This window comes from Carcharodon carcharias, chromosome 1 (genome assembly GCF_017639515.1).
Source record: "Carcharodon carcharias isolate sCarCar2 chromosome 1, sCarCar2.pri, whole genome shotgun sequence".
Taxonomy (NCBI): domain Eukaryota; kingdom Metazoa; phylum Chordata; class Chondrichthyes; order Lamniformes; family Lamnidae; genus Carcharodon; species Carcharodon carcharias.
This window is the reverse complement of record NC_054467.1, coordinates 5,816,591-5,841,428: the sequence shown is the minus strand read 5'-3', so window position 1 is coordinate 5,841,428 and position 24,838 is coordinate 5,816,591. Positions and strand designations below refer to the sequence as shown.

The 24,838-nt window shown below is 50.3% G+C and overlaps 1 protein-coding gene across 2 annotated transcripts in view; it reads right to left on the bottom strand.

Annotated features, from left to right (window-relative positions):
- The window catches only part of arhgef38 (Rho guanine nucleotide exchange factor (GEF) 38), a 110,434-nt gene that overhangs the window by 65,835 nt on the left and 19,761 nt on the right, over window positions 1-24,838 (bottom strand). For both annotated transcript variants that reach the window (XM_041193435.1, XM_041193446.1), the window contains exons 2-3: window positions 15,578-15,765; window positions 13,196-13,319 (exon numbers count right to left, since the gene is read on the bottom strand). In XM_041193435.1, coding sequence (XP_041049369.1) covers window positions 13,196-13,319; window positions 15,578-15,765 — 312 coding nt within the window. The remainder of the gene's footprint in view (window positions 1-13,195; window positions 13,320-15,577; window positions 15,766-24,838) is intronic.

Here is a 24,838-nt window from a genome sequence, read left to right as displayed (position 1 = left end):
CCCCCACCACCCCCTTCACTCCCACTCCCACACACACCCCACCACCCCCTTCACTCCCACTCCCACACACCCTCCCACCACCCCCTTCACTCCCACCACCCTCTTTACTCCCACTCCCACACACCCTCCCACCACCCCCTTCACTCCCAGTCCCACCCCCCCACCACCCCCTTCACTCCCACTCCCACACACCCTCCCACCACCCCCTTCACTCCCACTACCCTCTTTACTCCCACTCCCACACACCCTCCCACCACCCCCTTCACTCCCACCACCCTCTTTACTCCCACTCCCACACACACCCCACCAGCCCCTTCACTCCCACTCCCACACACCCTCCCACCACCCCCTTCACTCCCACCACCCCCTTCACTCCCAGTCCCACCCCCCCACCACCCCCTTCACTCCCAACCCCACCACCCTCTTCACTCCCACTCCCACACACTCTCCCACCACCCCCTTCACTCCCAACCCCACCACCCTCTTCACTCCCACTCCCACACACCCTCCCACCACCCCCTTCACTCCCACCACCCCCTTCACTCCCGCCACCCCCTTCGCTCCCAACCCCACCACCCTCTTCACTCCCACTCCCACACACCCTCCCACCACCCCCTTCACTCCCAGTCCCACACACCCTCCCACCACCCCCTTCACTCCCAGTCCCACCCCCCCACCACCCCCTTCACTCCCACTCCCACACACCCTCCCACCACCCCCTTCACTCCCACTCCCACACACACCCCACCACCCCCTTCACTCCCACTCCCACACACCCTCCCACCACCCTCTTCACTCCCACCACCCCCTTCACTCCCACTCCCACACACACCCCACCACCCCCTTCACTCCCACCACCCCCTTCACTCCCACTCCCACACACACCCCACCACCCCCTTCACTCCCACCACCCTCTTTACTCCCACTCCCACACACCCTCTTTACTCCCACTCCCACACACCCTCCCACCACCCCCTTCACTCCCACCACCCTCTTTACTCCCACTCCCACACACCCTCTTTACTCCCACCCCCACCACCCCCTTCACTCCCACTCCCACACACCCTCCCACCACCCCCTTCACTCCCACCACCCTCTTTACTCCCACTCCCACACACCCTCCCACCACCCCCTTCACTCCCACTCCCACACACACCCCACCACCCCCTTCACTCCCACCACCCCCTTCACTCCCACACACCCTCCCACCACCCCCTTCACTCCCACCACCTCCTTCACTCCCAGTCCCACCCCCCCACCACCCCCTTCACTCCCACTCCCACACACCCTCCCACCACCCCCTTCACTCCCAGTCCCACCCCCCCACCACCCCCTTCACTCTCAACCCCACCACCCTCTTCACTCCCACCACCCTCTTTACTCCCACTCCCACACACACCCCACCACCCCCTTCACTCCCACTCCCACACACCCTCCCACCACCCCCTTCACTCCCACCACCCTCTTTACTCCCACTCCCACACACTCTCCCACCACCTCCTTCACTCCCAACCCCACCACCCTCTTCACTCCCACTCCCACACACCCTCCCACCACCCTCTTCACTCCCACCACCCCCTTCACTCCCACTCCCACACACACCCCACCACCCCCTTCACTCCCACCACCCCCTTCACTCCCACTCCCACACACCCTCCCACCACCCCCTTCACTCCCACCACCCTCTTTACTCCCACTCCCATGACCCTCTTTACTCCCACCCCCACCACCCTCTTTACTCCCACCCCCACCACCCCCTTCACTCCCACTCCCACACACCCTCCCACCACCCCCTTCACTCCCACCACCCTCTTTACTCCCACCCCCACCACCCCCTTCACTCCCACTCCTACCACCCTCTTCACTCCCACCCCCACCACCCCCTTCACTCCCACTCCCACACACACCCCACCAGCCCCTTCACTCCCACTCCCACACACCCTCCCACCACCCCCTTCACTCCCACTACCCTCTTTACTCCCACTCCCACACACCCTCCCACCACCCCCTTCACTCCCAGTCCCACCCCCCCACCACCCCCTTCACTCCCACTCCCACACACCCTCCCACCACCCCCTTCACTCCCACTACCCTCTTTACTCCCACTCCCACACACCCTCCCACCACCCCCTTCACTCCCAGTCCCACACACCCTCCCACCACCCCCTTCACTCCCACTCCCACACACCCTCCCACCACCCCCTTCACTCCCACCACCCCCTTCACTCCCACTCCCACACACACCCCACCAGCCCCTTCACTCCCACTCCCACACACCCTCCCACCACCCCCTTCACTCCCACCACCCCCTTCACTCCCGCCACCCCCCTTCGCTCCCAACCCCACCACCCTCTTCACTCCCACTCCCACACACCCTCCCACCACCCCCTTCACTCCCAGTCCCACACACCCTCCCACCACCCCCTTCACTCCCAGTCCCACACACCCTCCCACCACCCCCTTCACTCCCAGTCCCACCCCCCCACCACCCCCTTCACTCCCACTCCCACACACCCTCCCACCACCCTCTTCACTCCCACCACCCCCTTCACTCCCACTCCCACACACCCTCCCACCACCCCCTTCACTCCCACTCCCACACACACCCCACCACCCCCTTCACTCCCACCACCCCCTTCACTCCCACTCCCACACACACCCCACCACCCCCTTCACTCCCACCACCCCCTTCACTCCCACTCCCACACACACCCCACCACCCCCTTCACTCCCACCACCCTCTTTACTCCCACTCCCACACACCCTCCCACCACCCCCTTCACTCCCACCACCCTCTTTACTCCCACTCCCACACACCCTCTTTACTCCCACCCCCACCACCCCCTTCACTCCCACTCCCACACACCCTCCCACCACCCCCTTCACTCCCACCACCCTCTTTACTCCCACTCCCACACACCCTCCCACCACCCCCTTCACTCCCACTACCCTCTTTACTCCCACTCCCACACACCCTCCCACCACCCCCTTCACTCCCAGTCCCACCCCCCCACCACCCCCTTCACTCCCACTCCCACACACCCACCCACCACCCCCTTCACTCCCACTACCCTCTTTACTCCCGCCACCCCCTTCGCTCCCAACCCCACCACCCTCTTCACTCCCACTCCCACACACCCTCCCACCACCCCCTTTACTCCCAGTCCCACCCCCCCACCACCCCCTTCACTCCCAGTCCCACCCCCCCACCACCCCCTTCACTCTCAACCCCACCACCCTCTTCACTCCCACTCCCACACACCCTCCCACCACCCCCTTCACTCCCAGTCCCACACACCCTCCCACCACCCCCTTCACTCCCACTCCCACACACCCTCCCACCACCCCCTTCACCCCACCACCCTCTTTACTCCCACTCCCACACACACCCCACCAGCCCCTTCACTCCCACTCCCACACACCCTCCCACCACCCCCTTCACTCCCACCACCCCCTTCACTCCCAGTCCCACCCCCCCACCACCCCCTTCACTCCCACTCCCACACACCCTCCCACCACCCCCTTCACTCCCACCACCCTCTTTACTCCCACTCCCACACACCCTCCCACCACCCCCTTCACTCCCACTACCCTCTTTACTCCCACTCCCACACACCCTCCCACCACCCCCTTCACTCCCACTCCCACACACCCTCCCACCACCCCCTTCACTCCCACCACCCTCTTTACTCCCACTCCCACACACCCTCCCACCACCCCCTTCACTCCCACTACCCTCTTTACTCCCACTCCCACACACCCTCCCACCACCCCCTTCACTCCCACTCCCACACACCCTCCCACCACCCCCTTCACTCCCAGTCCCACCCCCCCACCACCCCCTTCACTCCCACTCCCACACACCCTCCCACCAGCCCCTTCACTCCCAACCCCACCGCCCTCTTCACTCCCACTCCCACACACCCTCCCACCACCCCCTTCACTCCCACCACCCTCTTTACTCCCACTCCCACCACCCTCTTTACTCCCACTCTCACACACCCTCCCACCACCCCCTTCACTCCCAACCCCACCCCCCCCACCACCCCCTTCACTCCCAACCCCACCACCCTCTTCACTCCCACCACCCTCTTCACTCCCACCACCCTCTTCACTCCCACTCCCACACACCCTCCCACCACCCCCTTCACTCCCACCACCCTCTTTACTCCCACTCCCACACACCCTCCCACCACCCCCGTCACTCCCACTCCCACACACCCTCCCACCACCCCCTTCACTCCCACCACCCTCTTTACTCCCACTCCCACACACACCCCACCAGCCCCTTCACTCCCACTCCCACACACCCTCCCACCACCCCCTTCACTCCCACCACCCTCTTTACTCCCACTCCCACCACCCTCTTTACTCCCACTCCCACACACCCTCCCACCACCCCCTTCACTCTCACCACCCTCTTTACTCCCACTCCCACCACCCTCTTTACTCCCACCCCCACACACACCCCACCAGCCCCTTCACTCCCACTCCCACCACCCTCCCACCACCCCCTTCACTCCCACTCCCACACACCCTCCCACCACCCCCTTCACTCCCACCACCCGCTTTACTCCCACTCCCACCACCCCCTTCACTCCCAATCCTACCACCCTCTTCACTCCCAATCCTACCACCCTCTTCACTCCCACTCCCACCACCCTCTTCACTCCCACTCCCACACACCCTCTTTACTCCCACTCCCACACACCCTCCCACCACCCCCTTCACTCCCACCACCCCCTTCGCTCCCAACCCCACCACCCTCTTCACTCCCACTCCCACACACCCTCCCACCACCCCCTTCACTCCCACCACCCTCTTTACTCCCACCCCCACCACCCCCTTCACTCCCAGTCCCACCCCCCCACCACCCCCTTCACTCCCAACCCCACCACCCTCTTCACTCCCAATCCCACACACCCTCCCACCACCCCCTTCACTCCCAACCCCACCACCCTCTTCACTCCCACTCCCACACACCCTCCCACCACCCCCTTCACTCCCACCACCCTCTTTACTCCCACTCCCACACACCCTCCCACCACCCCCTTCACTCCCACCACCTCCTTCACTCCCAGTCCCACACACCCTCCCACCACCCCCTTCACTCCCACCACCCTCTTCACTCCCACTCCCACACACCCTCCCACCACCCCCTTCACTCCCACCACCCTCTTCACTCCCACTCCCACACACCCTCCCACCACCCCCTTCACTCCCACCACCCTCTTTACTCCCACTCCCACACACCCTCCCACCACCCCCTTCACTCCCACCACCTCCTTCACTCCCAGTCCCACCCCCCCACCACCCCCTTCACTCCCACTCCCACACACCCTCTTCACTCCCACTCCCACCACCCCCCTTCACTCCCACTCCCACACACCCTCCCACCACCCCCTTCACTCCCAACCCCACCCCCCCACCACCCCCTTCACTCCCAACCCCACCACCCTCTTCACTCCCACTCCCACACACCCTCCCACCACCCCCTTCACTCCCACCACCCTCTTTACTCCCACTCCCACACACACCCCACCACCCCCTTCACTCCCACTCCCACACACCCTCCCACCACCCCCTTCACTCCCACCACCCTCTTTACTCCCACTCCCACACACTCTCCCACCACCTCCTTCACTCCCAACCCCACCACCCTCTTCACTCCCACTCCCACACACCCTCCCATCACCTCCTTCACTCCCAGCACCCTCTTTACTCCCACTCCCACCACCCTCTTTACTCCCACTCCCACACACACCCCACCAGCCCCTTCACTCCCACTCCCACACACCCTCCCACCACCCCCTTCACTCCCACCACCCTCTTCACTCCCACCCCCACCACCCCCTTCACTCCCAACCCCACCCCCCCCACCACCCCCTTCACTCCCAACCCCACCACCCTCTTCGCTCCCACTCCCAGACCCCTCACCACCCCCTTCACTCCCACTCCCACCACCCTCTTTACTCCCACCCCCACCACCCCCTTCACTCCCACTCCCACACACCCTCCCACCACCCCCTTCACTCCCACCACCCTCTTTACTCCCACTCCCACCACCCTCTTTACTCCCACTCCCACACACACCCCACCACCCCCTTCACTCCCACTCCCACCACCCTCTTTACTCCCACCCCCACCACCCCCTTCACTCCCACTCCTACCACCCTCTTTACTCCCACCCCCACCACCCTCTTTACTCCCACCCCCACCACCCCCTTCACTCCCACTCCTACCACCCTCTTCACTCCCACGCCCACCACCCCCTTCACTCCCAACCCCACCCCCCCCCCACCACCCCCTTCACTCCCAACCCCACCACCCTCTTCACTCCCACTCCCAGACCCCTCACCACCCCCTTCACTCCCACCCTCACCACCCCCCACCTCCACCCCCACACCCCCACCTCCTCCTCCATGTTCTGTCTGATGTCATGCCAACGCATCAAAGTCTCCATGTCAAACACAGCGGTTGCCTTGGAGACCCATGTCCAGCAGTTTGTCAGATTTGCGCTCGGACCTGTACCCCATTGCTGTAGCCAAGGGTGCAGTGGCTAGGTGAGAGGAGGATGGGGTACCTCAACCTCCCTCCAGATGCCCCTTCTCCTCAAGGAGTCAGTGGGGGGCCTCCTTGGGCACCCCAGACACCCCGGGGAATCCACCCAGGGCACTCCAAGGCTGCCCTGCCACTCCAAATCCCCTCTGCCTATGACCCCATCAACTCCAACAGGTCAGGCCAAGGGGGCTGCCCGCTGAAGCCATCTCAGACAACAGGGTATAGCAGTGGGCAAGCTGCCTCCACTTCTGCTGCTGGATGTCGGAGCTGCACCTGGATGTAACCGTAGAGTTAGGAAAATTAAGAAGCTTTGAATGCACAATGGTGGCACGGGTGTTCGTCCACTGTGGATGGCTTGCACCATTGTAAATACATTTCACTTTTCTCTTCAAGTCTCAGGTAGTGAATGGCTAATCAATGTGATGCAAGGTCCCACGTTTATCCTCATTATCACCCATTTTGTTCCTCCATTTCATTCAGCCTCACTCAATCTCATGACGGTGATTCGCCTCTAGATCCACATCAGTGACGTGAACAAAGACACTTTCTATATCAAAACGATGGACAAGATACATGTAACCCTCGCCTCTCTGACAGACATTATGTAACCTCCTAAGAATCAGTCAAGGTTATTGATTATCCTGATGCTCTCGCACTGAAGTCTGTAGCTTGTGGATGTTAAGTATTCATCACAACCAACGTTGGAGTCTTTTCACCCAAATGCCCTGTAATGGCATTTATTTTATTACTGTGAGGTTTTGGTTAAAGCAGTATTCATCGCTGAATCTCATAGCTTTTCATGCCTCTGTGCAGTGTAATTTCTTCTCTGCATATAAAGCTGAATGCCATTCCTTTATTAGCCCCCACTCCCCTGATGCATGGTGCTGAGCGATGGGAGAGCATTGGTTACACTTGGTGTGTCTTTTTTAAATTTGTTTGTAGGCTTCACTGGCTCAGCCAACATTTATTGCCCATCCTTAATTGCCGTTGTTCAGAGGGCACTTTTAAGAGTCAACTCTGGAGTGACATGTAGGCCAGACTAGGTAAGGACAGCAGATTTCCTTCCCTAAAGGGGATTGTGAACCAGATGGGTTTTTATAACAATCATCATCTTAATTCCAGGTTTTAACTGGATTCAAATTCCACTATCTGCTGTGGCGGGATTCGAATTCAGGTCCCCAGAGCATTACCCTGGGTCTCTGGATTATCAGTCCAGCGGCAATATCACTATGCCACTGCCTCCCCCTCTGCTGGACGGGTGTGTTCTGTCAGAGGTGTGTGATGAACCCGTCCACTTAGCTATGAGAATCAGAGGCCAGGATTTTATGGCCTCTCCCGTTCTGTGGGATATTATGGTTCTGACAAACCGAATGGAGATTTAGATGGCTCACTGCATCCTCCGGGGAGAGACACACCACAGCGAGGCTGTAAAATCCTGACTACAATTTATTTCTGAGTGGCTGCCTAGCGGTGCTTCACAGAATCCGTCTGAGTCACAGAATGAAAATCAATATAAATCATGACATGACTGTGCACTCGTTGACTTAAAGAGTTCTCAGAAATGATTGAGCTTTGTGAGATGGACAATGTCGAGGACGGTCATGGTATGGAAGCGATGCTCCGGCACATCTCCTGATGAGTGCTCAGCAGGATCGATGCCGGGGATAAGTGCTCATTGGCTGCTGGGTCAAAACTGTCTGGGCCATGTCTCTCCCAAAGGCCAGGCATGCAAACTTGGCACACGTCCAACAAATGTAGAGTTATGAGTTATGAATTTCGGGCCCAGCACAATGCTGAACTCTTCTTCTGCTGCCTTTGTCTCCGTGCTCACTTCTTTGGGCAGGAGTCCTCCCCCCGTTCAATGGATCCTTTTACCCGCCTCCAATATTCTCCCTCCACCTGAATTCCTCCCTTCTCTTGATCTTTTCATTCAGAATTGTTGGCATGACATCAGTTGTCTCAATTTCCTCTCACCCACTCTAATCTGTCTCTTTCTGAACTTGCTGCACTCCGTTCTCTCAGGTCCAACCCTGACATTGTCATCAAACCCGCTGACAAGGGTGGTGCTGTTGTTGTCTGGCGCACTGACCTCTACCTCGCAGAGGCTGAGCATGAACTCGCAGACACTTCCTCCTACCTCCCCCTGGGCCATGACCCCACCACTGAACATCAAGCCACTGTTTCTAGGACTGTCACTGACCTCATCTCCTCTGGAGATCTTCCTTCCACAGCTTCCAACCTCATAGTCTCCCAACCTTGGATGGCCCGCTCCTATCTCCTACCCAAAATCCACAAACAGGACTGACCCAGCAGACCAATCATGTCAGCCTGTTCCTGCCCCACGGAACTCATTTCTTGCTACCATGACTCCATTCTCTCTCCCCTTGTCCAGTCTCTTCCCACGATTCCTCTGACACCCTCCATCATATCAACAATTTCCAGTTTCCTGGCCCCAACCGCCTCCTCTTCACCATGGACGTCCAATCCCTCTATACCTCCATCCCCCACCGGGATTGTCTGAGGGCCCTTAGCTTCTTCCTCAAACAGAGGCCCGAACAATCCCCATCCACCACTACTCTCCTCCGTCTGGCTGAACTTGTTCTCTCACTGAACAATTTCTCCTTAAACTCCTCTCACTTCCTCCAAATAAAAGGTGTGGCTATGGGTACCCGCATGGGCCCCAGCTATGCCTGTCTCTTTATGGGGTATGTGGAACATTCCTTGTTCCAGTCCTACTCTGGCGCCCTTCCGCAACTCTTTCTCCGGTACATCGATGATTACTTCGGTGCTGCTTCATGCTCTCGTCTGGATCTGGAAAAATTTATTAATTTTGCTTCCAATTTCCACCCCTCCATCATTTTCACATGGTTCATCTCTGACACTTCCCTTCCCTTCCTTGACCTCTCTGTCTCAATTTCTGGTGATGGACTGTCCACCAATATCCATTACAAGTCTACCGACTCCCACAGCTACCTTGACTACAGCTCCTCACACCCCGCTTCCTGTAAGGGCTCCATCCCATTTTCTCAGTTACTTGGCCTCTGTCGCATCTGTTCCGATGATGCCACTTTCAAAAACAGTTCCTCTGACGTGTCTTCCTTCTTCTGTAACCGAGGTTTTCCGCCCACGGTGGTTGACAGGGCCCTCAACCGTGTCCGGCCCATCTCCCACGCATCCGCCCTCATGCCTTCTCCTCCCTCCCAGAAACATGATAGGGTCCCCCTTCGAGGAAGAAGCAGAGAGCCCTCAGACCATCCAGGTGGGTGATGGAGGCGTAGAGGGATTGGACCTCCATGGTGAAGAGGTGGGGGTTGGGGCCAGGGAACAGGAAATTGTTGATATGATGTAGGGCGTGAGAGGAATCGCAGATGTAGGTGGGAAGAGACTGGACAAGGGGAGAGAACGGAGTCAAGATAGTGCATGTGGATATTCCCGTTCTCCCCAAACCCTTTAATGTTGATGTCCCCATGCCCTTTGTCGACTTGACCCCTCCCTTTCTCAAGACCACATGCACCCTTACTTTCTGGGATACCACCACACCATCCCCCCACCACCCCAATGAGACCATCCAATACCACACTGATACCACCCCCCCAACCCAAGACTTTGCAGCTACAGGCTTACAGGATGCAGATGCCTCCCCTGACCATGACTGTGTCATCTGCCTCACAGTATCACACCTCTAACTCCCAGGACCAAGTGTCTGACCACCCCCTGCCCACCATGCTGTGCATGACCTTCACTGCCCAGAGAGGCCTTTCCTTCCCTCTGGGACCAAGACATGCCATGCAGAGCCCTCTAACATGTCTGCACAGTCCCAAGTCTCTCTCTTCAAGATACCCCCAACAGTGTGGCCTCAGCCACACGACAGTCTCTGACTATTCCATGGACTGTCTTATAACTCTTGCTCCAGAACAGTCTTTCACTACTCAACTCTGTTCATTGCCCATCCCCTAGTCCTGCTCTTCTTCCCCCTTCCTTCCCTGTTCCACCCATTCCCCCCACCCCATAGTCCTGCCTTCCCCATCCACCCCAGTGTTCCACAACACCGCCCTCACCAGTTCTGCCTCTGTCTCCTCCCTCCCTGCTGGCATCGCCTCCTGTGCCTATCCTTGGCACAGTTTGTGATACAGGCAATCAAAATCTAGCAGCAGCCATCTTAAAAGTAGGTTAAAACAATGTCTACATACCTCACAGTCATTGATAAACCAAAGCTGGCCAGGTGCATGCCACTTGTATACAGTCGGGAAACAGACCGTTCTAATTATCCGCTAGTGGGGCACATAATCTGGGGAGGGAATTTGATTCTGCCCAGTTGGCCCTCTAATGAGCATTCATGAGATGCAAACGGATGCAATTGTGGTTCCTGACATAGATCAGCGGGAAACTCGGCCCATCTTTACCCCACCATCAAAGTTGGGAGAACAAAATTCCAAACTAATTTCCTGCCAGTGGGAAAGTGATGTTCCATCGCGCCACATTTAGTGCCCCTGCACGCCACGATTGCTACTGCTGGTGGGAGTGGATAGTCCCGCCCTTGGTGTTAACATGATTTTTGTGCACCATGTATATGATATGACAGGTAGTTAAGCCAAAAAAGTAAACAATCCAAAAAGTCAATCTTCATTTACCAACTGCCTCTGCTACTTATTGATGGTTATACCCAGAATTTCATCATTCAGCTCATTGCAACTTATCCTGGGGCTGAATTTTTCACTGACGCGCGATGACATTGGGCAAACGTCCCGACATCATTGCGCACTCCCGTGATATTTCAGTCGGCAGGTGTGCACAGGAATCGGCAACACGCCTACCGACAATTAAAAGGCCTATTAGGGCCATGAACAGTGCAATTGATTTAAATTTTTCACTGCCCGTCCAACCTGTCAGTTAGCTGGTGGGCAAAAAGGCCAAGCGGCCTTTGCATTTTTGGCAAAACCTCATCCACGGGGTGGAATGAGGTTTCAACCAATCATTAAAAAAAAATTAAAAACTCTTAACATTATATTTAACTTGTCCCTGCTCATGTGATAGGGTCACGTGAGGGGACATGTTTTATAACATTTCAAAAATCTTCTATTTTTTTATTTTGAAAAATGTTCACCTCGCCGAGGCAGCTGCGTCTCTCAGGGAGATTTTCAAGTGCGCGCCTGTGTGCATTCGCAAAGCTCACACTCGCCCTCCTCCCTCCCCGCTGCAGCACACCTTTCACGCCGGGCCAGCCTTAATTGGCCCACACAGCGTGAAACCGCGTTCCGGCCCCTATCGCGGGCGGCAGTCGGCTTCCCGACCACCCCCATCTGCCCCCCGCCGAACCCGCCCGACAAAGGAAACATCCACCCCCCCCCCCCCCCCCCCACCCGGTGTGAGAAGCAGATTACCTGAGAATGCCCGAAATCACAGCAGAGCTTTATATTACCATTGGTAAATAGAGGGTAGGTACTTACTGAACTACCCGAAATACTTCACAAGCATCGCCTTTGCACTTGGCACCTGTGGTCATGGCAAGTGCTTAGCGCCATCAGCTCAGTGTAGGAAGCTGCCTGGTAAGAGTGTGGATGGTGGAAGCGTTGGCAACTCTACTTCACATCAGTGAATCAGAATCAATCCCCCGTTTCACATGAACGAAAGAATTGTGGGGAGGGACGTTACTGATTTAAACTATTTCTCATTTTCTCTGTTGATTGTCAATCAAATTCATAAGGAACACAATGCTATTATATCCAACAGGAACATGGATGAATTCCAACCTTACTACCAATGCAATACTGTTACGCTGGCTTCAAGCTGATTTCACTGGAAGAGACATCATTTACTGACAGTGTAAGCGCAGGTATGAAAGCCATACAAAAAAACAAAAAGCTTTCTTGTGTGTTATAAATTGAGTACTAGAGTAAAGAATTAATTATGCATTTGTACAAAACATTGGTTAGGTCACAGCTGGAGCACTGGGGACACTTTTAGAAAGAACATTAAAAGCCATAAAAAAGTAGGCAACATAGACTAAAGGCTGATGCCAGAGATGGGAACTGTGGATTTAAAGAGAGATTTGAAATATTGGGGGGGGGGTTGGGGGGATGGGATTTGCCACTAGAGCAGAAAAGTCTAAGAATATGAGAAATAGGAGCAGCCTGCTTCCCCCATTCAGTAAGACCATGACTGATTTTATATCTCAGCTCTGCTTTCCTGCCCAATCCCCAGAGTGGTTGATTCCATGGAGAGGTGATTGAATAGAGGTTTTCCAAATTACAAAGGCTCCAAGTGAGTGAATTGAGAAGATGATTACTCTGTTTAGGGAGTTAGAAACAAAGGGGTAATATCAAGAGAGTAAGGAGGAAAATGACAAGATATTTCTTTGCGTGGAGTGTTATTATTGCAGGATGGAACATTTTGCCACAGGCAGTGGTTGAAACAGAGACCACTACATCTTATACAAAAAAAAGAGATAAACAATTAAATGTAGAAGTGGATATAGGGTAATGGGCAGAGAAGGAGATTGGTTTTAAATTGCTCTTGCACAAAATCAGTGAAGTCAGAGAGAGCTACACGGCCTCCTACTGCTCTTTAAAGTTCTGGTTCCTTTGGGATGTCCGATTGTTAAACACAAGTATATTCTAATTCACTGCTTACATACCGATCATTTGCATTTCTGGCTCATCCTCAGTGACAGTGTATTGTAACATTGACAGGAGCTTGGCTGATATCTGATGGACTGATTCAATGTTGCTGAATAACCTGTCCACATCGAGACTCTCCATCTGCAGATACAAACCCACATCAATTTACAAACACGCCACAACAAAGACAACACAATCTAGTCTTTGTTGTGCTCATTTACTACAGCACTAGGTGGAAATAAATGGTAAAGTATCTCATCTCTTTGAGCTCAGGAATCCAGTAACATTACATTTACAGCACAGAAACAGGCCATTCAACCAACTGGTCACAGAAGTCTTTTCCCACCCTACTTCATCTCACCTTATCAGCACATCTTTATACTCCTTTCTTCCTCATGTGTTTATTTAGCTTCCTCTTCCGTGTATCTACACTATTCATCTCAACCACTCCCGTGTTAGTGAGTTCCACACTCTCCCCACTCTCTGGGTAATGAAGTTTCTCCCGAATTCCCCATTGGGTTTATTAGTGACCGTCTTATAATCATGGCCGCCCGTTTTGGTCTGCCCCACAAATGGAAATATCTTCTCTATGTCCACCCTATCAAATCCCTTCATCATTTTAAAAAGACCTCCATCAGGTCACCCCTCAGCCTTGTCTTTTCTAAAGAAAAGACCCCCAGCCTGTTTTACCTCTGCTGATAACTGTAACTGTTCAGTCCTGGCATCATCCTTATCAACCTTCCTCACACCTTCCAATACCTCATTGGGCTAATGTCACTTCTCCAGTTCTGTAAAATGCTGTCGTTCTAACAACCTCTCACCATTATAGCCCAGCAGAATCATCTGATGTATCAGAACTTTATTTCTAATCTGCCTGGTAACTCTCTGAGAACAAGGTTTAACAGGTGAGCAATCAATAAAACTAATGTACACGCACCCTCGCACACGGACGCATATAACCACGGGCAGGGATAGAACAAACCCGACTTCTTTTCTTTCCTTTTCTTGTCCCTTCAGTGTTTTTTCTGCCTTGCACCATTATTTAATGCCTCCTGCCCTCTAACCAATTGCAGATCTTCCTTTGTCCTTTTCACTCCCACTTCCCTGCCTCTGTACTTGCTCCAAACCTATCACACCTTTAACTTTTCCCATTCTGATGCAAGGTCATCGACCTGAAAGGTTAACTCTGTTTCTCTCCCCACGGACCTGCTGAGTGTTTCAGAGTTTCAGTATTTTGTGTGTGACTTGCTTTTGTTTTCTTTTCAACAAACGCTCTCAGAAACGAACCGTTACCTGTGCGGCGTTATACACCTGTCCATCATTGTGTGAAAGGAAGGGAAGGACAAGGAAAGGGAAAAGGATGGGGAGATGGGATAGAGGAAAAGAAGGAAAGGAAGAAGAGGAAGAGAAGGACAATGTAAAAGCAGCATCTTGGACATAGGCCAATCACAACTGTAAGTGAGGTCGGGTATATCCAAAGATACAGAAAATCAGTTCAACACGATACACACATCTGTGATTCACCCACGATGGGTTAATATGATTGTCCTTACTCCATATTACAACAACAACAACTTTCATTTATTTAGCATCATTAACATAATCAAAGTGCCCCAAGGCGCTTCACAGGACCCATCATCAAAGAAAGTTTCACACCAAGCCACTCGAGGAAGCACTAGGACAGGTGACTAAAGATTTGGTCAAACAGGAAGATTTAAGGAGTGTCTCAAAGGAGGAGAGAGAGGTTTAGGGAGGGATTCCGGAGCTTAGGGCCTGGGCAGCTGAAAGCACGATGGCGAAATGATTAAAATCAGGGATGGGTGTGAGGCTACAGTTGGAGGAGTGCAGAGAACTTGGTGGGTTGTAGAGCTGGAGGAGGTTATAGAGATAAGGAGGGACAAGACCATGGAGGGTTTTGAAACCAAAGGTGGAAATTTTAAAATCGAGGTTCCTCCCAACTTGGAGCCAAGGTAGATCAGCATGCACAAGGGTGATGGGCGAACAGAGTTTGATGTGAATTAGGATTGGCAGAGTTTTGGGTGAGATCAAGTTCAATTTTGGAGTGGGGGAAGGAGGAAAGCCAGGCAGAAGAACGTTGAAATGGGTTGGAATAGAGATAACAAAGACAAATGTGAGGGCTTCAGTGGAAGATGAGCTGAGGCAGGGAGGTAACAGGCAATGTTATGGAGCCGGAAATAGGTGGTTTTGGTGGTGGAGAGGATATAGAGTATTGCAGAATTTGACAAAAGCTCAAAATGTGGGATTAGTTTTAACTCTGAAAAATCCAATTGACTAGGGAAATACCAGTGCATTAAGAAAGTATGTCAACAAATATAAGCTATAAAGATGAAAAATCAATCTTTTATTCAAATGGTTAAGAATTGTTTTGAGAATATTACTTTTTTCTCTCTTAGTGGTTGAACCACTTGTGTGATGCACAGATCCAGATCATTGAAGTGATCTTTTTCAGTCTCTACTAGTTCTTCAATGACCTTTAACCTCCTGCACATCATGCGTTCCCTATGCTCCTTTGGGTCCAGGGTTGGGGTCACTGGTGCTTCAGGAATTGCATGCGGAGTCATCTTGGCTGTGAAGAAAGGAAGAAACATTAGAATCTGTAATTCAAGAATGCTGAAGAGATTATCCAGAAACAGCAATGACTTTAAGAAACCAAGGAACAGGAGGAGGCCAGTCAGCCCTCCAGACCTCTCCCGCGATTCAGTTAGATCATTGCTGATCTCGCCCTCATCTCCATCGACCACCTTGAATCCTCAACGCGTAAAACCCTTGCCTAACAAAAATCTATCAGTTTTGAAACTTCCAATCGATCCTTCGTCTCAACAGCTTTTTGGGGAGGGGTTTCCAGATTTCCACTACCCTCTGTTTGAGGAAGTGCTTTCCAACATGAACCCTGAAATGCCTAGCTCTAATTTTAAGATTAAAGTTTCACAGAGGTAGAGGTTAACTCCGCTGTGTAAAACATTCTTTTCTCTTCCTAGGTTTTTTTTGCCAATTATCTTAAATCTGTGTTGCTTGGTTACCAACCCTCTTACCAGTGGAAACAGTTACTCGATCAACATCCCTTCTTAATTTTGAACGCCTTTATTAAATCTCCGCTTAACCTTCTCTGCTCCAAGGAGATCAATCCCAGATTCCCCAGTCTCCCCACATGACTGAACTCCCTCATCCCCGGTACCATTCTAGTAAATCTCCTGTGCACCCTCTCCAAGACGTCCTTCCTAAAATCTGGACGCAGTACTCCAGCTAGGCCTTGACCGGTGATTTATAAAGGTTTAGTATAACTTTATTCTTTCATTAGATGTGGGCACCACCAGCAATGCCAGCATTTATTGCCCATCCTTAATTGCCCTTGAACCAAGTGCTTTGTTAGGTCATTTCAGGGGGCAGTTAAGGGTCAACCACATTGCTGTGGGTCTGGAGTCACATGTAGGCCAGAGCAGGTAAAGACAGCAGATTTCCTTCCCTGAAGGACATTAGTGAACCAGATGGGTTTTCACAACAATTTATGATAGTTTCAAGGTCACAATTACTGAATTTATTAATTGAGTTCACCAACTTCCATGGTGAGATTTGAACCCATGTCCCCAGAGTATTAGGTCGGGCCTCTGGATTACTAGTCCAGTGATATGAACAGTACGCCACCATCTCACACTAAACTTTGCTTTTGTACAGTATATCGCTATTTATAAAATAAAAGATCCAATTTGCTTTTTTAAAAACAGTTTAGTCAACTTGTCCTGCCATCTTCAGAGTTTGGTGTACATACACCCTCAGGTATGTGTATGTGTGTTCTGGTATCCCCTTTAAAAATATATCATTCAATTTATATTGCCTAGATATTTAACAAGGTATCCAGTGGGTTTCTTGTATTTACTTGCATTTTAAGCAAACATTTTGGAAGAAAGAATTTACATTTATGAAAAAGGAAAGAAAGAGCAGAATCGTCCCAGATTTGCACTAAGTGCTGTAGCGGGCGTGAACAGAGATGTTTTACCCCCCCCCCCCCCACCCCAAGCCTCAATGGCAGGTTTTCACGCCGCATCGGCCACTTCCCACCTCATTAATGATGCAGCCAAAGGAAACACGCCGTCTGGCCAGCAGGCGGCCTCTGAATTGCCCGCCATGCCATTACCTCACCGTTTCCTCACTCCGGGGGCCATATCTAAACTGCAGCCGCGCACACAGTTCTCAATGCTGCAGCCCAGGACAGCTCCAGTGAAGACATGGCCCTGAAAGCCTAGAGGAGTTCAGTGACCTGTCACTGGAATGCCTTTTGGAGGCTCACCATGATGTCCTCTATCTCCACTCTGGCTGCAGGAGGTCCAGCAATCTCACCACTCCGGCCTGGGAGGCAGTGGCAGTGGTGGGCAGTGCCAATGCTGCACAGATGTGAATGATCACATCCAAAAGTATTTCATAGCCAATTCAATACTTTGAAGGGTAATCACTGTTGTAGAGAAAGGTACAGAAACCAGGTAATGCTCACCCATGTAACACCTGTTCACATTTCACCTTGGTGCTTGCTCTACTCCACTGGCTCCCCATGCACTCTTGCAAAGAGCTGACACAGGCATGATGGGCTAAGTTGACCCCTTCTGTGCGGAATCTTTCGATGATTTCAAAATCTTCATTTTTCGTCTTCGAATCCCACCATAATTTGACCTGTGATTTGATCTTTGCAACTGCACTCATCCCTAAGTCCCTGCTCCCTTATTATAACGTCCCACCTATGGTCTACTGTGTGTTTATCCCTTCCATCCACTCAGTCATTGCTGGCTCAACATTCTTGAGCATCTTCATTAAACTCTCACTTCCCCTCACTCCTCTCATCTCATCTGAAACCTCTGATTTTGGCGGCATTCTCTATCACCTCATCCAACCCTCCTCCCATTCCGCTTGGTTCAGATGCCCAAGCGTGACGCGCCTTGGATCATCTTAATACATGGAATGGTACTATATAACTCCAAGTTGTTGTTGTAATGTCCACTTAATGAACAACCTTGATCCAAATAGGCTTTGGCCATTCATTAAACATGACGCCTTCAATAGGCACGGTGTATTAGTGGCACAGTCGCCATTAGTAAATCGCAAGTCAAACCTCCAGGATCTCCTTAGTCAAAGTAATTGACTATTGAAGATAATCTGAGGATTTTGATCCTTTAAGGTGCCTGAGAGAGGTTCACGCAGCGTGAATGGTATAGAAAAGGAAATATCATTACTTCAAGATAAGCACGACGATAGAGTTATAACTTATGTGCAACCTAGGCTAGACTAAACTTAAGAGCACGGTGCATGGACTGGTCTCCATATTATGAGGAGTTCTTTCATTCTATGATATCATAGGCAGAAATTAAAAGGATAATACCAGACGTGGTAGGTTATAACTATGGAAGACTGAAGAGGTTGGGCCTCTTTTCTATAGAAATAAAAGGGCTGAGGGTGACCTCATAAAGCTCTTTAAAATTATGAAAGGGTTTGATATGGTAGAAGTAAAGAAGATGCTTCCATTTTTGAGGGACTCGAAAACTAGTGACTATAAAGTAGTCACCAATAAATCCAACAGAGAATTCAGGAGAGGCTGTACTTTATGTCTGCAAATCCGGCAGCTGCCAGCCCCCTCCAACCCGTCCACCTCCAGTGCAAACGTAAAATAGGATGTGATGACTTCAGGTCGGCAATACGACATCATCCCGCCGGTCTCCGAAATTACAGAAGGGTGAGCGAGTGGGGGAAAATCGGCAGCCCGCCTGCCCGCCATTTTGAAATTACTAATTAACAAGCTATTGTGCTTGTTAAAGGCCCAACTGACCACAAGGTTTCGTTACCCACTGCATTTTTCGCTGTCGGGCGTGAAAATTCTTGGGGGAATGTTTCACGGCAGCTGTGACGAGGCGGTACAAGAGTGGAAAAGAAGGTCTGCTACCGGTAGGGTTGTCAACTGTGATTAAAGGAATTCCCAGAGGAATACATCACATAACTTTCCCCCACACTCCAGGCATTAGTCGGCCAACAGGTCCATCCTTGTGATGTACAGCTTTCCTATGCCAATTGGAAAGCAGAAAGACTCATTATCTTATTGGATGATGCTTGGCCCGCCATTTTCAATATTTTTATATCTGGTAAAAAGAAATGTTCAAAGAAAATGGCAAAAAAACCCCAATATTTTTTAATATTCCAGTGATTTTTCTTTAGGGTTGCACACAGCAGCGTCCTGGAGATGGGTCTTCAATTCCTGGAGACTCTAGGCCAATCCTGGAGGGTTGGTGACCCTAGCCATGGTTGAATGCAGCAGCAGATTCTACTGGGGAAGGCGGCAGCATCTATATGATTTTCTAACTCATTTTTATCTTTTGTGAGCCTCAATAAAAAAAAAGTGAAGGCTGATTCAGAGAGCAGGAGGGGCCTTTAGGCTTGCAGCCATGACCAACTTGCAGGATGGCCCCTCTACGCATGATGTCCCGGCCTACAGTCCCAATTGGATGCAGAGTTGCACGCCCACCCCCGCTTTCCTCCTCTAATTGGCTTCCTTCCCGATAGACGGCCACTAATTGGCCATCCGGTGCTTGATTGGATGAGCTGAGATGGCAGGTGGGAGTGAGCGGACCACTCAGTTTCCGTTCTGCCTCCCTCACCCCTCTAAAAACTTTAAATTTACCCAGAGTAGTGAGAATGTGGAACTCACCATTACCACATGAAGTGAATGACTAGCGTTGATGCAGCATTAAACAGAAGCTAGATAAGAACATGAGGGAGAAAGGAACAGAAGGATATGCTGGTAGGGCAAGGTGAAGGAGAATAGTAGGTGGTTTGTGTAGAACCTAAACACCATCATAGACCAGTTATGCTGTAAATATTGTGTAATTCCATGTAAGGGTGAAAGGCTAATTTGAGACTATTCATGCAGTGACTGACATTGGACTTGTAGGTAAGGTATCATTTAAGAGAAAGTTGGTGCCATGATAAGGGACTGTAGATTTTCTAGATGAATGAACTAAAATCGACTGAATGGCCATTTTCATCTTTATTTACCCTGTTGTATTGTGAATAAACCTCTCATTGAATAAAATGGAAAAACAAATATTTAATCAAGAAAATGTATTTAGCCTGTATTGAAAGTAAATCAACAACAAATGCCATTTGAGGGAGTTTGCTATCACTGGAGATACAATAACTAGACACAGTGCTCAAAGATAGCCTATACAAGTAATGGGCTTCCTGTAACCATGGCACTTCACAGCAGTATACTGAGCTTTGAACTCTGTTCTTCCATAAATGACTGACATGGCAAACTTGACATATTCTTGTAAGAAGAGGTCATTTGTAGATAAATTGCTGGTCCGCTGGGATTATGAAGTGTTATGGGCTACTGCATTCTCCCGGTGCCTTAAATCCATTGTCTTAAGCAGTTGGAGAGGATTTTTGTTGAATTTGCCATAGGTATTTCTTTGTTCTCTCCATTCCTTGGAGGTAGACTAGTAACTGGGGTAGGTAAATGGTGTATAAAAGGGCAGGCTCTGTTTATCTTGGCCTTGGTTTGTCTAAAGTGGAGGATTTCACAGCCCAAGCTCACCATGAAAGAGAATAAATGGTTTTTCTCCAAAGCTCAACCCCATTATTATGTTCAATGTTTCATGGCTCTCTAAAATTCATCAAGTCAAGGATCTTTCTTCTCAATCGAACTACCTGATAGAAGAAATCAAAACCAAAGCAAATTCCTCAAGTGAGCTGCACTACATCATTTAGGAATGGGACTAAATCATCTAAGAATGGCTTCATTAAAAGCTATTACCAATAAAATTAATTAAATTATAGGCTTCTTCCTGACTCTTTGAACCTCTTATGTCATGGTGAGAGATATAGAAGCCTTAGAAAATCTTCATAAGAGTGCCAGTAGATTAATATCTAGTTTAAAACCCCTTACAACTGAGAGTCTAAGAGAGATGGGCGTTTTTAATCTAGACTTCAAGGGGACTTGATTGAAGCATTAAAAATGATGTGTAATCAGAGCCAGGTTATTCAAATCTGATCACAGAAGGAGAACAAAAGGGACGAGTGTTTAGCTGCATCAACAGAAAACTAGCTTAGAGGTCAAGAGAGTCTTGTTATAACGTGGCAGATGACATGTGCCAAGTAGACCAAATCCACAAGGGAAACCTGGTTGCATTATCACAACCATTTCACAACTTGCATTTATTGCGAGATGTGTGCACCAAATTCAGAAGTAATAAGTCCAAGACCTTTTAGAGATTTTAAAAATTAAATTAAAATATTTATTAACAAAATATAAAAGATTTCAAGCACATACATAAGACTACAAATACTCACTAGTGTAATAACTCCTAAAGTTCCTAATTAATCTGACCCCCAGTTACACTCTCTTTAAGGCAACGGTCTACAATAGGTTTTAGATTTAAACAAACTCATCAAGTTAACACAATACCCTGGACAGTGGAATTCCAAATGGCTTTTCTCCAGCTTCAATTTCGTTAGATAGCAGGCTTATACACAAATGCTGGAGGCTTCATTAAGGCTATTTCACACACTACTTGTCACAGTTTTCCTCAGTATTAACTATACCCTCTAATTTGGCGTGATCCACAAATTTTGAAATTGTCTTTCTGATTTCTGAGCCCAAGTCATTTTTCTAAATGTTGAGCAACAGTGATCCCAACACCAATCCCTGTTGAACACCACTACCTACCTTCTACCAGGCTAAGTAACTATCCTTAAACACCTACTCTCCATTTTCTGCACTATAGTAAGCTTGCTATTCATTCAGCGACCTGTCCCTGACTGCAAATTGAATAAATTGGAGCACAGAATCCAGCTTCTATAGAACAGCCAATCATGGGGAGAGATTCAAGGTTCAAACTCCTCTTGGAGTTTGAATAACCACAGATGGATTCTAACTTTTATCCTGAGGCATACGTTTAAGTCTTAACACCCTGACGTGTCATGCCCTTGCAACATATTGCAGCTAATATGTTCTCCTACATTTAACATTCTTCCAGCCATGTGATGGTGTAATTGCGTATCAGCAAGGGTTGTATAAGTAAAACCTTATAAACATACAGTTTGTTTGTGAAGAAAAGTGTTTATGTTTATAAAGAGACAGAAGAATGGAATATTTTTCCACACTCAGTGTGGAGGTTAGAAATTCCAGATCAGCTTTTGTGCTGTGCCGATACTCCCTTTAGACCTTACTCTCTTCCAAGTCCCAGCTGCACACTTCCCAAGTGACTGCCTATCCTTGACTTTTGCCAAGTTGCCTAGCAATAGCTTAACGAATCGCCACAAGAAGAAAAGAGAAAAAAAATCACTAGAGGGACCTTTACCCTGGAGAAGGCACATGTTTATGCTAATTCAGCACCAGCACGGAGCATCATCAGGTGAAACTTCAAACTGTTTAAGATCTTCCTAATCTGTCCTCCCAGCTAAAGAAGCTGAGACTAAGGGCTGGATTTTGACACGGGCAAAACTTCGTTACTCGGAGAGAGAGAGAGTGATAAAAATGTGGGATTTGCTACCACAGGGAGTGGTTGGGGTGAACAATATAGATGCTTTTACGGGGAAGCTGGATAAACACGTGAGTGAGAAAGGAATAGAAGGGCAGGCTGATGGGTGAGGCTAAAGTTGGAGGAGGCTTGTGTGGAGCATAAATGCTGACAAAGATCACTTGGACCGAATGGCCTGTTTCAGTGCTGTAGACTTAATGTGACTTGATGTAAATGGTAAACTGAACAGGAAAATGTGAGACTGTTTTTTCATCATTGTGACCTACCCAATTCCCCTTGGTCACAAAATGGTGGTGAATGTTTCTTTAGAAAATATACCTCTTTGTGAAGTGTGTTTATCTGTATGAGAGATATTTTCTACTAAAATTAGTGCATGTGACTAAAACAGTGTCACCACAGCCACACCAGTGACCTAGTCAGTGACTGCTATTGGACAGTGCTGGATAAGTGGAAAGATCCCTGCTCCAGGTTGCTGTGCAGAGGTTTCCGTGTCTTTCACAGTCAGGCATCTGGTCAGCAATCACACTTCAATAATGGCCACATGAACAAAACACGTCACCACTACCACTATCTGTGACAAGAACAAAAATACCTGGAAAAACTCAGCAGGTCTGACAGCATCTGCGGAGACGAACACAGTTAACGTTTCGAGTCCGTATGACTCTCCAACAGAACAAAGGAAAAATGGAAGAGGGGTGAAATATAAGCTGGTTTAAGGGGGGGTGGGTGGGACAGGTAGACCTGGATAGAGGGCCAGTGATAGGTGGAGATTGTCAAAAGATGTCATAGACAAAAGGACAAAGAGGTATTGACGGTGGTGATATTAGCTAAGAAAAGTGCTAATGGTGACATTAAGGGTAGAAAGCAGGATGAGCAAGGTACAGATAGCCCTAATGGGGGTGGGGTGGGGCGAAGGGATCGAAATAGGCTAAAAGGTAGAGATAGAACAATGGATGGAAATACATTTAAAAATAATGGAAATAGGTAGGAAAAGAAAACATATCAATTATTGGAAAAAAGGGGGGATCAGAAAGGGGGTGGGGATGGAGGAGTGAGTCCATGATCTAAAGTTGTTGAACTCAATATTCAGTCCGGAAGGCTGTAAAGTGCCCAGTCGGAAGATGAGGTGCTGTTCCTCCAGTTTGCATTGAGCTTCACTGGAACAATGCAGCAGGCCAAGGACGGACATGTGGGCATGAGAGCAGGGTGGAGTGTTGAAATGGCAAACGACAGGGAGGTCTGGGTCATGCTTGAGGACAGAACGAAGGTGTTCTGCAAAGCGGTCACCCAGTCTGCGTTTGGTCTCTCCAATTTAGAGGAAGCAACATTGGGAGCAGTGAATGCAGTAGACTAAATTGAAGGAAGTGCAAGTGAAATGCTGCTTCACTTGAAAGGAGTGTTTGGGCCCTTGGACGGTGAAGAGAGGGGAAGTAAAGGGGCAGGTGTTGCATGGGAAGGTGCTGTGGGAGGGGGTTGAGTTGTAGAGGGTGATGGAGGAGTGGACCAGGGTGTCCTGGAGGGAACGATCCCTGTGGAATGCCGCCAGTGGGGGTGAAGGAAAGATGTGTTTGGGGTGGCATCATGCTGGAGTTGGCAGAAATGGCGGAGGATGATCCTTTGAATGCGGAGGCTGGTGGGATGATAAGTGAGGACAAGGGGGACCCTATCATGTTTCTGGGAGGGAGAGGAAGGTGTGAGGGCGGATACGCGGGAGATGGGCCGGACACGGTTGAAGGCCCTGTCAACCACCGTGGGTGGAAAACCTCGGTTAAGGAAGAAGGAAGACATGTCAGAGGAACTGTTTTTGAAAGTGGCCTTATCAGAACAGATGCAACGGAGGTGAAGGAACTGAGAGAATGGGATGGAGTCCTTACAGGAAGCGGGGTGTGAGGAGCTGTAGTCGAGGTAGCTGTGGGAGTCGGTAGGCTTGTAATAAATATTGGTGGACAGTCTATCACCAGAAATTGAGACAGAGAGGTCAAGGAAGGGAAGGGAAGTGTCAGAGATGAACCATGTGAAAATGGTAGAGGGGTGGAAATTGGAAGCAAAATTAATAATTTTTCCAGGTCCAGACAAGAGCATGAAGCAGCACTGAAGCAGTCATCGATGTACCGGAGAAACAGT